Source organism: Artemia franciscana, chromosome 2 (assembly GCF_032884065.1).
Source record: "Artemia franciscana chromosome 2, ASM3288406v1, whole genome shotgun sequence".
Classification (NCBI taxonomy): Eukaryota; Metazoa; Arthropoda; class Branchiopoda; order Anostraca; family Artemiidae; genus Artemia; species Artemia franciscana.
The window spans coordinates 58,737,572-58,752,315 of NC_088864.1; the positions used below are offsets into that span (position 1 = coordinate 58,737,572).

Here is a 14,744-nt window from a genome sequence, read left to right on the forward strand (position 1 = left end):
TAAACACGCATCCGTTATTTGTCTTCTGGCAAAAAAATACAAAATTCCACATTTTTCTACATAGAAGCTTGGAACTTGTACAGTATGGTTCTCTTATATGCTGAATCTGATGGTGTGATTTTTGTTAAGATTCTATGACTTTTAGGGGGTGTTTCCCCCTTTTTCTAAAATAGGGCAAATTTTCTCAGGCTCGTAACTTTTGATGGGTAAGACTAAACTTGATGAAACTTATATATTCAAAATCAGCATTAAAATACAATTCTTTTGATGTAATTATGGGCATCAAAATTCCGTTTTTAGAGTTTTGGTCACTACTGAGCCGGGTTTGATTGAGTGCTCCTTACTACAGTTCGTTACCACGAACTGTTTGATTACGGTCAGATAAAACTTGTCAAATAAAAAGAAAGGGAAAAACACAGTGTCAGACAGACACTTGTCAGATTAAAATAACCGATCATCAACTAAAAAACTGAGTTTATACAACAAATTCACTGATTAATAATTCTTACAAATGCAGGAATGAAACTCTTCCTGTATCTCTCATGGATTGATGGGAGAGGTTGAAGGGTGGGCGCTATTTGCGCTAGTATAGCTATAAATTAATCAAGTCAGGGTTTTTAAATTTGCAATTAAAATTTGATACTTTTTTCTTATTCTGTTCACTTAAATCAAATTAAGTAATATTTTAACATTACGTGGTAGGTAAAATTAAATAATATTTCGTAGAATGTTTATAAAAAGTTCTGTTTAGCCATTTGTAAACTTATATATACTGACCGATTATAGCACAGGATTCATAATTTTTTGGACTATAATATAATTTCTGAAGTGAAGAAAGATTTGTATATGGATTATGAATAGACGTTTGATCAACTGATAGCTTCGTTGAACGTCCTATCATTATCCATTATACGAAATAAGTAAATTAAAAGGTGTAGTTCTGTGTAAGAGAATAACAATGCTGTGGTTAAGGAAGAAGCGAGGTTACTTGTGTATTCGGTATAAATCAGGAGCAAATTGGGGTTGTGGATTATCCCTCGTTATATGGATTATCTCTATGAGCTTTATCCTAAGGAGCATAGTAAAGGCTATAGAAAGACATGGTATAAAATTGGAACTTAAATTTTTCCTAGAATTATATAGCATTGACGGTTTCAGTGTCCTAGATAAAAATTTTAATGAACTGCAGGATTTTTTGGAGGTTTTGTTCTCAGTGCAAGAATAAATAGCGATGAGGACCTTACTGCCTTTCCATCATCAACACAAACGGTAAGTAGAACAATAGGGAATTTTTTTTCGTAAGACAGTACAACTTTAACCTTGAATGAATATTTCGACCCTATATCGTAGTGCCGTCCTCAACCAAACATAAATGAATGTGATCAGTAAGACTACGAATACGATCAGTAAAACTGAAAAATTCGATTTTTTAAAGCAGTTAAAGCATCCTCACTTCAACAAAGTTCAACCGCGACATTAAATTATTGATGGTATTTTTGTGTAAGTTTCGTTTATGTATTCATTTGTGTTTTGCTGATTAAGGCCCTTCGTCGAAATATTCATTTAATGTCAGAATGAGAGTTTCACGGTCTTACGAAAAAAAAATTCCCTTTTGTTCTACTTCTCTTTATCGCAATGGGCTAATTTTTGCTGCTGTGATAGTATTCCACGAAATTTTAGGCGGCAACTCTAAATTAAGGGCTAAATTTCAACGCCCGTGTTCTACTTTTGATCCTTGTCTTGTATAAAGTTAAAATAAGCATGAGAAGCTTAATTTGTGCTTGACATTACTAGGTCTCTGGTAATCTCTATGGCGATTCTGATTCATGCTCATCAATAAGAATTCCAAATATTGTGTTTAAGTTGTTTCGCAAATGTAGCTTTGCACTTTGTCAGTTTTAAGTTAACATTTAGGTAGCTCATGATGTGTCTTCAATTTATTGACGTTGATTCTAGCTAAAATTTCATAGAACCATAATCTCTAATGTACATGAATTCTATTTTAGAGAGATTACATCATATAGACACTGAATCTCTTGGCTGGTGGCTCTGTGAGAGGCAGCTACCCTCTGGTGGGCTTAATGGTAGACCAGAGAAACTTCCAGATGTTTGCTATTGCTGGTGGGTTCTCGCTTCTCTGAAAATCATTGGCAAAATAGATTGGATTGATTCAGAAAAATTGAAGAAATTTATATTTGCGTGTCAGGTAAATTCTTTTAAGAATAGAATTGTCCATATAGATTTCTTAGCTACGAAAACACCCAGTAGGGGAGATTCTTTAAAACAAAACCCTGAAGATATCCAGGGCTTATGATTTCTTCGCAAAGTCAGAGTGTCAACTTCACTTGTATTGGACTATTATTTTCAATTTTTTTATTTTTTTATTTTTTTGAATTGACAAAAAAAATAAAGAAAATAAGCTAAGGACTGATTTTTAAGCACACTTTAAATCAAGTGCAAAATCATTGGTCTGTTTTGCTTTATATAAAATGGTCCTATTATCGGTACTAGGAAAGTAAAAGGAACTGTCCTAGCCATCGCTTGTGAGAGTTTGCATCCAATCCAACCTGGGTAAGCGGATGGGGGTCGCTAAATTCTTATTATCCAGAAATTTATTATAAGGGGTTGTTGGACGTTAAAGAAGCTTGATAAAAGTAAGAATCAATGTCATTATTGGGGGTGAGTGGGGGGGGGTTGCTAAATTTATGTCATGGAAACCTTTTTTCAAAATGGGTATTAGAACAGTCAAGCTTGGTGGAAAGTTAGAATTACTGCGTCACTCATCTCTTTTGGGGACCATGACCCAACCCGATTTTTCTGGGAATGTAGCACGGAGAGCTTGCTGTATTCTTATCATTGGGGCATCTAGGTGAACGAGTTTTCAGATCTCCATAAAACTTTGTTTGACGTAAGATAGTCATAGATTTGGCTTTCTCAAGTCTGTAATTATTTTGACCTTTTCAGGAGGATTGTCCCTAAAATTTGTCATCAGGATATATTTCGGAACGGCTTATCGGGCCTTAAACTTTGTGCAATTTAGATTAACTGTCTTAATATTGGGTGTTGGAAGTTTGTATTCAATGCAACTTACTTTGAAAAAGAGAACCCCTAAATAACTACATCGTGATATTTACCACAAGAGGTTATTGAATCTTAACGAAACTATACGGGAAGCAAAAGCGAGAGTCTTCGTCGAGACCGTATCCAGGATTTTGTTTTTTTTTGGGGGGTTGCAATTTTTTTTCTACAACACCTATCGAAAATTGCTATATGTATATTTTTGCTACTTGTTTACGAATCGGACAAAAGATTTTTTTTTGGAAGGGGGGGGGGGGGTTCAAACTCGGTACCCCCCTGGATATGGCCTTGGAAAAATATTGCCTTTTTTATTAGGACTTGATCTGAGCTACATAGAAGGGGGAATATGGGTCCTCTAATCCACGTACTCAGCACAATAGCCCAGAGGGTTCGTCCTACCTCAACCAAACCTAGTCAAAAGCAGCGTTTAGTGAAGTAGTTATGCCTACTCAGAGCCTAGAGTTGACGTGAGCCCTATGGTGGAGGATGAGGGAGAGGAGTTATAAGCAGTTCTGCCGGAAGGGGATTTCTGATCGAGAGCAAACTTGATGGGAACTATTGAAGAGAAATTGGCTTACATCAGTATTTTTGTTTATGTTCGATGTACTTTACTATTAAAATTCTTCAAGATTAGACGCATCAAATTATTAGTTAATTGACTTACCCACATCAATACATTTTTAGGAAGGCTAATTACACTGTCTTATTTTTTGTATTAATCCCCTTAGTTGACTGTTGAAACTTATCAATAGAATCCTTTTCTTTGTTCTGATCCGAAAAATATCTCTTTTGTTGCTTGATTGTAACATATTCCCACTAGCCTATATTCTTTCATTTGCAAAAGATTTTACAATCCTAGAAATGATTGAATATTCTAGAAATACTTGACTATTCAATGCAGGTAAATTGGGTGGTGCAATCGATTCAGTGTCCCAACAAGGATAAATTTTACGCACAGGGGCATAATTTGCTATGTGGTAGGGGGACAACTGCCTCTCCCAGACCATAATCTGCCCCCCCCCCCAGCTGAAATATATTTTTTCCAAAAATCTTGTCGAAACTAAGAAAAGCCTGCATAATTGAAGCATCCACAGAAACATGTGAGTTTTCTTTAGTGCATCATTACCTTTTTGGTTACTATATGGCTTATTTTTCAGTTATCATTGTCGTTTTCACTTGATTTCGGAAAATTGGCTCCAACTTTGCCCCCCCCCACTGAAAATTTTGATTAAATTACGCAACTGTTTAAGCAATGAAAATTTGTGGCCGGCGTTTAAAACTAGAGAAAAAAACTGGTTTCTTCGTTAGTTTCTTTCAGCTTAACCTGAGAGAAGACAAAGACAAGTGACAGAACAAATGAGAAATATATAATTTGGGCTATATATTTGCACATAAGGGGAGGAGTAAAGTGTTTGGACAGTTTGAAGTCAGAAAACAATTCTTACTTCATAATATGCATAATAATTGTACCTAACACATTTTGCATGCAGACCTGCTTTACTCCCTCCCCCCCTCCCCCACTAATTTGCAAATATATAGCCAAATTTTTTTCTGAAGTAACGAAGAAACTAAGAAAGAAACCGGTTCGTTCTCGAATTTTACACATCGTTAACTTGAGTAAGTGGCGTATAATACACAGGTACCGGAATTCGTCATGGAGAGAGAGCCGGATTTCCGGGACTATGTAAAAACGATCAGAAATTAAATTTAAAAAAAACAAGTCTTTTGAACTAAAAGTAAGGTGCAACATCGAAACTTAAAACGAACAAAAATTATTATGTATATGAAAGGAGTTTCTCCTTCCACAAGACCTTGCTCTTTATGCTAAAGTTCTTACTTTTTGTCCTATTTCTTTAAGAACGATTCCTGAAACACAATGGCCGCTCAATTAGAAAAATAAGTTTTATTTTAAAATTTTGAAAAAAAATATTTTGCGCAAAATGTGAGGTCTTGAGGAGGAGGCGATCCCTTTTATATACGTAATAATTTCTGTTTGTTCTAAGTTATGATGTTGCTTCATACTTTCAGTGGAAAAAACTGTTTTTTTTTAATTTCTGATTGTTTTTAAATAATTCCTGGGAATCCGGCTCTCTCTCCATGAAAAATTCTGGCACTTATGTTTTATACACCACTCACTCAAGTTTACGATGCGTAAAACTCGAGAACTAACCGGTTTCTTCGTTAGTTTCTTCCTTACTTTGGAAACTAATTTGAGCTATATATTTTCACATTATGGGAGGAGTAAAGTATAGCAGGTCTGCATATAAAATGTGTTAGGTACAATTATTCTGCATATTATGAAGTAAGAATTGTTTTCTGACTTCAGACTGTCCAAATACTTTACCCCTCCCCCTGATGTGCAAATATATAGCCTAAATTATATATTTCCCATATATTCTGTCACTTATCTTTATCTCGTGTGACGCTAAGCTGAAAGAAATTAAACAAGAAACCGGTTTATTCTCGAGTTTCACATAGCGCAATCTTGAGTGAGTGGTGTATAATATACAAGTACCAAAATTCCTTCCCCCTGCGGAAAAAAAAACAAAGTTCAAATAAAATTCTCAAATTTGGAAACATTTATTTTCCACGGGGAATATTTCCCGGGGGGAGGGTTAAACGCCTAGAACCATAAAAATTATCATAATCGCTCTGTAATAACCAAAATAAAAATCATAGAAAAAGCCAGTTTTCAGGTTTGATTAAACCTAAGATGAGCCAGGGTACAAAAAATGTTAACATTTTGATGTCCTTTATACTTTAACATGGGAAAAACTGTTGGGTAGTATTCAGTCAAAGATGGGCCATGGATAAACTCTCTGGAGCCTGCCTCCGAAAACTTTACCAAGTTGAATATTTTTTTCCACACGCTTGCTTTTAGAGAAAGTTTCACCTAAGAAAGAGACAGAACGAAGGTGACGATTATAATTAAGGTTAATATAGATAATAGTTTAAATCTCTTATAATGTTATACAATACAGTGGGCCGATCGATGACGACTAGCCCATGTGTTTAGCCAGAATTTAGCCTTTTTGTTAACTTTCTTCAGCATAGGATCATTTTGGTTTTTGAGTACTAAGCTGGACGCGGATGAGAGGAGTGGCTTCTTTAGCTTATTTTATGAATGAGATAATTTTTGATATAACAGTTTAGATATAATCGGGAAATGTCAATGATAGAATGAACAGTGTCTTATCAAGGCTAAGCATATTTTTTTTTCTTTCGTTCCATTTCTATTGATTAAACACACGGAGGCTTCACGCATATAATTCATTATTGTAGACGGGATAATCTAGTAACTGCAGGATTAGCAAGAGCCCGAAGATTAAGAGCAAGAGACTGGAAGCAACATTGCCACCACTGTCTGCAAATATTTCATGTTTGGCACTTCGCACATTTATTGCAAGGCGAGTCTTTGGCGCTCAAGATATTTATATAATAAATGTTGCAAAACTACAACGTTCATTTTTGTGACCGCTTCTTGAACCTGGTGTGACTCTTGTGACTTGTAAGTTTATTCTTAGGAAACTTCCCTAACAAAACAATCATTGACATGGCTTGCTGTCGAAAGGTTGCAATTCGCTGTTGCATGCACTAAATCCAATGTGTTATTCGGCTTGAATCTTTTCAAAATTTTGGAAATTTTTTAGTAGAATTTAATAAAGAAATTCTTGTTTCACCTGTGTAAATTAATGATCTTGTTTTATGGCTAACTCTTTTGTTTTTTTCTAGGATCCTGAGACAGGCGGTTTTACAGATAGACCAGGAGATGTGCCAGACCCTTTTCATACACTTTTTGCCTTGGCAGGTCTCTCTCTTCTTGGGTCACAAGAGGTCAAGATGATCAACCCTGTATTTTGCATGACCCAAGAAATAATAGATAGGATGTCGATTTCTTTGCAATACAATGAAGTGTGATTATGAATGAATTAACAAACCATAATATTAACAGTTTTTCAACTTTTTTTTTAATTTGGAGTAAAATAGATATTAGAGTTTTTTTTTCTGTTCATTTGATTCTCCGACTATATTCTTAAACACTGGATATTGGAATGCCTGAACCACACTATAGCCGTACTTTTGGATGAAATCAAAGTTATTCGCAGCTTTAGTGTCAATTATATATCCTGCTTGTAGTTTGTCGCGTTAAACTGTGTTCAACTTTCAGGCTTTAACTATGTGATCTACCAAATAGAGTACAGATTTTAGACATAACATCTTTAAATTAGAAAAGACAGAATTTTGAAAAGCTATCTTTTCTATCTTTAAAATTAATCAGGTCAAATATGTGTAGATATCGTATTGCTTAAAAAAAACTTCCCAGGTGAGAAGTTTTTCAAAGAAAAATAAAGAGCTATATTAAAATTTAAGACGAACAAAAATAAATTCTTATAATAAATCAAACCTAAAGCGACCAGGAATCGCTATCAAAGGATAAATGAAACCCAAAACGAAAAAAAAGATTAAAATCAATAATTACATAAAAGGTAAAGGTAACAGATACTGATATAGATAAATAATCGAATCTTAAAACGGGTAAAAATTAAAATGTACTCTTAAAACACTTGACTTCTAAAAACGGAAATAGGACCTTCAAATTCTAGTTGAATAATGTCCCTACAAAGTTTCTATTACCACAGCTTCCACATAAAGTGGCTTTGAATAAAAAAACTGATGAACAATAATACATTTATTTATATATTATTGGTTGTTACCACAACGCAGAAAGCTTTCGCTTGTCGTTCATAAACACGAATATATAATAAAGTACATGGAGTAATATAACTAAATACTAATGTGACAAAAAAATTTTTGTCACATTAGTCACGTTTAAAAATTACCACAGCTTCCATATAAAGTGGCTTTGAATAAAAAAACTGATGAACAATAATATATTTATTTATATATTATTGGTTGTTACCACAACGCAGAAAGCTTTCGCTTGTCGTTCATAAACACGAATATATAATAAAGTACATGGAGTAATATAACTAAATACTAATGTGACAAAAAAATTTAATGTTTCAGAACTGAATCTGGAATCATCTTATTTATGCTGATAAATCACTACTGGGTATTGAGCTCTTCAATTCTTTAAACCTTTCTGAACATACAACATCCTCTAGAAGATGGTTCTAGCGGTTTGAAATTTATGCTTTGAAGTATTTTGGTTCTTTCTTGTAGGGAAAGCTAGAATGTTGCCATGCTAGTTTAGACACTTCCAGATAAGCTAGGACAAATTTTTGGCAGGCGTATCAGGGACCAGACCATATTAAGTTAGAATTAGCCGTTTCCCCAATTCGACCATTGGGGGGGAGGGAGTGAGGGGATGGTTAATTCGGAAAAACTAGAAAAAATGAAGTATTTTTAACTTACGAATGGGTGATCGAATCTTAATGAAATTTGATACTTAGAAGGATATCGTGTCTCAGAGCTCTTATTTTAAATCTCGACCGGATCTGGTCACACTTGGGAGGAGTTGGAGGGGGAAACCTAAAATCTTGCAAAACGCTTAGAGTGGAGGAATCGGGATGAAACTTGGTGGGAAAAATTTGCATAAGTTCTAGATACGTGATTGACATAACTGGAACGGATCCGCTCTCTTTGGGGGAGTTGTGGGGAGGTTTAATTTTGATAAATTAGAAAAAATGAGGCATTTTTAACTTACGAAGGAGTGATCGGATCCTAATGAAATTTCATATTTAGAAATATCTCGTAACTCAAATCTCAAATTTTAAATCCCACCGGATCCATTGTCATTGGGGTGAGTTGGGGGAGGGGGGGCGGAAATCTTGAAAATGGCCTAGAGTGGAGAGATCAGGATGAAACTTGGTTGGAAGAATAAGCAAAAGTCCAAGATACGTCACTGACATAACCGGGCAGGATTCATTCTCTTTGGGGGAATGGGAAGGCGGGGGGAGTAATCAAGAAAAATTAGAAAAATGAGGTATTTGTAACATACGAACGGGTGATCGGATTTTAATGAGATTTGATATTTAGGAGGATCTTGTGCTTCAGAGTTCTTATTTTAAATCCCGACCAGATCCGGTGACAGTTGGAGGGGGAAATCTTGGGAAACGTGAAAATTGATGTATCTTTATCTTACGAATGGGTGATCGGATCTTAATGAAACCTGATATATAGAAAGATCTTATGTCTCAGGTGCTCTATTTTCCATTCAAATCGGATCCGGTGACATAGGCGGTTGGAGGGGGGAAACAGAAATCTTGGAAAACGCTTAGAGTGGAGAGATCAGGATGAAGCTTGATGGGAAGAATAAGCACAAGTTATAGATACGTGATTGGCATAACTAGAACAGATCCGATCTCTTTGGGTGAGTTGGTCGGGGGGGGGGGGGGGTGATTCGGAAAAACTAGAAAAATCGAGGTACTTTTAACTTAAGAACCGATGACCGGATCTTAATGAAATTTTACATTTAGAAGAAACTCAAGTCTCAGAGCTCTTAATTTAAATCCTGACCGGATCTGGTGACATTGGGGGGAGTTGGAGGGGAAACCGGAAATCTTGGAAAACGCTTAGAGTGGAGAGATCGGGATGAAACTTCGGTGGGTAGAATAATCAAACGTCGTAGATACGTGATTGACATAACAGGATTGGATCTGATCTCTTTGGGGGAGTTAGGGGGGGTCCAGTGCTTTGGCGAGTTTGATGCTTCTGGACGTGTTAGGATGATGAAAATTGGAAGGCGTATCAGGGACTTGCACAAATTCACTTGATAAAGTCGTTTTTTCCTATTCGACCATCTGGGGGGCTTAAGCAAGAGGAAAAATTATAAAAAATGAGTTATTTTCAACATACGAGTTGGTGATCGGATCCTAAGGAATTTTGATGTTTAGAAGGACCTCTGTCCTCAGAGCTCTTATTTTAAATCCCGACCCGCTTTAAGCCTCTGATTTTTCTTTTAAATCAGTCTATTGATTCTTAAAATTTTACTAGAGCTCATGCCATATGAGCTCTTGGCTCTTCCAACCCCGTCAGAAGTGCCATGTGAGCTCTTAGCTCTTGTTTGACTTGGTTTTTTAGACATTGTTTAAAATAAAGATTTAATATAGACTTTGACGTTCAAGACAAACAAATCAACAATCTGAAATTGTATTATAAACGCAGAATTTGAATAAAAGCCCAACCAGAATGAAGACACACCTGAGAAAACATAATAGTCTAAGGTCGAAAGTAGTAGCCCAGTATTCAGTCTTTTCAAAAAATAATTACAAACTGTTGCTACCATAAAGCCTTTGAACATAAGGATAGACAAAAACATAGTTGTAGGCAGGTCTAAAATCTGGGAGGGGAATAAGGGGATGGAAGAAAGAAAATTGATTTTTTAGTCCTGAATTCCCCTGTTTTTTCCTTTTTTGTTTTTTCTTAATGGGGCCGTCATATCAATAGTGTAAATTCACGAAAATTCAAGTGGGGGAGAGTGCTCATTTTTTTTCGATATTCTCTATCAAAATACCAAGAAAAATAATAATTTGTAGTATACAAGCCAAATAAGGTATTTTCCAAATCTCAGTGGCGAGCAAGTCCTCCCTGCCCTCCTCTTAATTGTCACCCTTGCTTGGGTTGAAGGGGTGTCCCTCACCCTTGAATGAAGGAGTATGTGGTCCAATCAATGCCGCCGTAAACTGCGTATATAAGGCTCTACAAACCACAGGTATATATATATATACATATATATATATATATATATATATATATATATATATATATATATATATATATATATATATATATATATATAATGTAACCGAAATGATGAAACATATATGAAATATTTATGCAAAGCCGACTGATAGAGATTGCAGTGACAGATAAATTTTACTCACACCTAAAGGAACAAATACACATTCTCCGGTGTAGAAATATGGTATTCTTATTCGGGGATTTTCATGCCCGGGTTGGTAGAAATAAGGATAGATGGTATCCTAGCCTAGAATTGCAGACTCCTGCAATTTTGTAGGTATACGAATCTAATTATATGCAATGCTGTATTTGGTTATCAAATTGCCCATAAGTTAACATAGTATTCACTTGAAGGTAAGACAGCTAAACGCTTTGATTTTTCTATTGTATACCAAAAATTGCCAGGGGTAGAGTATATAGAAGTGCTGTTATTGATATTCAAACCCCAGAACACCATCTAGTAGTGTCTAAGATTAATTTAAAGCTGTTATTTAGGAATGGTAACTGTCATCCTGGAAGTGATGACACAGGTAGACTCCAGGCTGAGATTTTGAGAGAAACTTTCCAGGAACAGTTGAATGGTAAACTGAAGAGTATAAAATTTTACAATGTAGAAGAAGGACGGAATAGTTTTAGGAAAATAGTGCATGAATCGCTGATAGTGTCTTAGGAAAAAAAGTTAGAAACGCAGCTAGAAATATTAGCTTAAATGCTTCATGTTTAATACGGAGGAGGAGGGACCTGTACAAGAATTATTTGAGTGATAGAGCAAATGAAAATAAAAGGAATGCAAAGAAAGTGGAGAAAGCATTAAATTGTGGTATGAAGGTATGAACTGGAGGCCACGGATGAAATTGCCGAAGGTCTGGAAGGTGCAACTAGACAGCATCATAGTAAAATATTGTACTGGCATGTTAATAAATTGAGATGGAATAGTCAATCTGAACATGCCCCAGTTAAAGGTAGGAACGGGGCCACAAGAGTGAAAAGGAAAGAGTTAAAGAGAGAGACACTTTGGTGTCGAAGGAAGATTTATTATGTGAGGTGGAATTAGTGACACTACTAAAAGGATTATAAAATAATAAGGCTCCAGGTTCTGATGGTGCTGTAAATGTTGTAAATAAATATATTAGTTAAGAGGTGGGAGGTAAGTTGTTCAGAGCCATCAGCTTTTGCACGATATTAGTCAGGTTCCATATAAAGCAGACAAGAAGAAGGAGGATACTTGAAGAGAATTAGCTTCTGAACAGGGTGAAACAGGCATTTTTATCTTCTCTAATAAATCAAAATCAGCTTCTATCTCAAAAATCTAAAGTGAATAACTGTTGGCTAATCATTCTTTATAAGATTTAACTGTAAATTGCAAGGTATAAGGTTATAATGGGATAGCCGAAAAACAAAGAGGTAAATTTCGAGATATTTCCATTACTCAGCTGTGAATTAAGTGACTATGCCAATTGATGCCTTTTTTATGTTGTTTCCAAAAACAAAATATTTTAATTGGAAATATAATTATAATAGTGAACCTTAAAGATGAGACATTTTCCTCTTATTTGTTGGCTGTAGAAAAATGTTAAATTTTGGATAAAACTTGGGTTTCTATTTTATTATCATTCCATTATGTTAAAGTCATGCACTTGACAGGCATTGATTTAATATGATCCTATTGATTAAGCATTTTCTAAATATTTTAAAATTTGTCACGTGTGATTCATATTTAAGCCCATATATTCATAAATTATAATATTATAATAATTCCATAAACTATAATTCATTAGCTGAATAGGCTTATTACGTTGGTTTACTAAAGGTACTTGACAATATAAATTTGATTCTGGCTGGTGAATTACTTTTAGGTGACCAATCATGGATCTTTACTTTTATGCTTAGTAATTTATGTTACCGAAAAGCAATATGAACATTCACTTAAGCTTGGGTTAACATACTAATATTGCTACTAAGCACCGAGTTTTATATACGAAAGGGAACTGCCTGGATGTTAATGTCCGGACAGACACATGTCTAGACTTGCAAGTTTAATTAGACATTGGTCTGGAAGCCGTTTGAAAGTATATACTTTCTTGCAAATGATTGAAAGAAACATAACAAGAGGGGGAAATCAAAGATTTACAGCTTTATTAATAATTTCTTTTACCTGGCTTTCTGTGTCGAAAGAATGGTTTCGACGCAGAAAGGGAAATTAGAAATAAAACCTTGAGCGAAATTCAAATCATTTTGCTATGGATAAACAGCGTTATTTTTTTCAAAGATGAAGCTTTTCTGTGAATTACATCGTATATGAAAGGGGCTGCTTCCTCACCAACGCTCCGCTCTTTACGCTAAAGTTTGACTCTTTCTCACAACTCTTCTTTTTAAAACAGTAAAAAACTTTAGCGTAAAGAGCGGGGCGTTGGTGAGGAAGCAGCCCCTTTCATATACGAAGTAATTTCTGTTCGTCTGAAGTTTTAATTTTGCTCCTTACTTTCAGTTAAATAAACTTTTTTTTTATTTAATTTCTGAACGTTTTTCAATCAATGCATGTTTTGATTTTGGCTCTCCGCAGAGGAATAATTAAAACGAAATTTGCATTTTTTCATTTTTTTTTTGCTAAATGGCTTTCTCTTAATTTTGATCGAATGATTTTGAGAAAAAAGAGCGGGGGATGAAGCCTAGTTGCCCTCCGATTTTTTGGTAAATTAAGATAAAGGCAACTAGAACTTTTAATTTTTTACGAATCATTTTTTTAGTAAAAGATATACGTAACTTATAAATTAGCTTACGTAAAGAAGTTTTGTATTCTCATGTTTTTATTACATATTTGGGGGGGGGGGGGGGGTTTGCCCCCTCGTCAGTACCTCGCTCTTTACACTAAAGCTGAAATTTTGTCCCAATTCATTAAGAATGATCCCTGAATCACAAAAGCCGTAGAATAAATAGTTGAAATTACTAAAAATACTTAAGCGTAAAGAGCGGGGTGTTAGTAGGAGATGTACCCCTCATTTGGGTAATAATTTCTGTTCGTTTTAAGTTTTAATGCTGCTCTTTACTTCCAGCTGAAAAAGCTTTTTCATATTTATTTTTTCATTGTTTATTTTTTTTTTAAATAATGCCAGTAAATCCAGCGCTCCCTTCATGGAAATTTTCTTCCACCATGACAAATTCCTCGATGGAAAGTTCCCCCAGCCTATCCCCCTATTCTCAACCCCTCCCTCCAACCAAAAAATCCTACTGAAAACGCCTGCACACTTCCCAATAACCATTACTATATGTAAGCACTGGTCAAAGTTTGTAACTTGTAGCCCCTCCCACGGGGACTGTGGGGGAGTAAGTCGTCCCCAAAGACATAGTTATAAGGTTTTTCGACTACGCTGAATAAAATGGCTATCTCAGAATTTTGATCCGTTGACTTTGGGAAAATAATTAGCGTGGGAGGGGGCCTTGGTGCCCTCCAATTTTTTTGGTCACTTAAAAAGGGCACTAGAAATTTTCGTTTCCATTAGAATGAGCCCTCTTGCAACATTCTAGGACAACTGGGTCGATACGATCACCCCTGGGAAAAAGAAAAAAAAAACAAAAAACAAACAAATAAACACGCATCCGTGATCTGCCTTCTGGCAAAAAATACAAAATTCCACATTTTTGTAGATAGGAGCTTTAAACTTCTTCAGTAGGGTTCTCTGATACGCTGAATCTGAAGGTGTGATTTTCGTTAAGATTATATGACTTTTGGGGGGTGTTTCCCCCTATTTTCTAAAATAACGCAAATTTTCTCAGGCTCGTAACTTTTGATAGGTAAGATTAAACTTGATGAAACTTATATATTTATAATCAGCATTAAAATGCAATTCTTTTGATGTAGCTATTGGTATCAAAATTTCATTTTTTTAGAGTTTTGATTACTATTGAGCCGGGTCGCTCCTTACTACAGTTCGTTACCACGAACTGATTGATACCTGATAAAT

General features: G+C 35.2%; 1 protein-coding gene across 7 annotated transcripts in view; it reads left to right on the forward strand.

The window, feature by feature from the left end:
• LOC136043847 (geranylgeranyl transferase type-2 subunit beta-like) overlaps positions 1-7,090 on the forward strand; it is a 35,766-nt gene extending 28,676 nt beyond the window's left edge. For all 7 annotated transcript variants that reach the window (XM_065728788.1, XM_065728790.1, XM_065728795.1 and 4 more), the window contains 2 exons: positions 2,007-2,206; positions 6,811-7,090. In XM_065728788.1, coding sequence (XP_065584860.1) covers positions 2,007-2,206; positions 6,811-6,996 — 386 coding nt within the window. In that variant the 3' untranslated portion in view covers positions 6,997-7,090. The remainder of the gene's footprint in view (positions 1-2,006; positions 2,207-6,810) is intronic.
• The last annotated feature ends 7,654 nt before the right edge of the window (positions 7,091-14,744 follow it).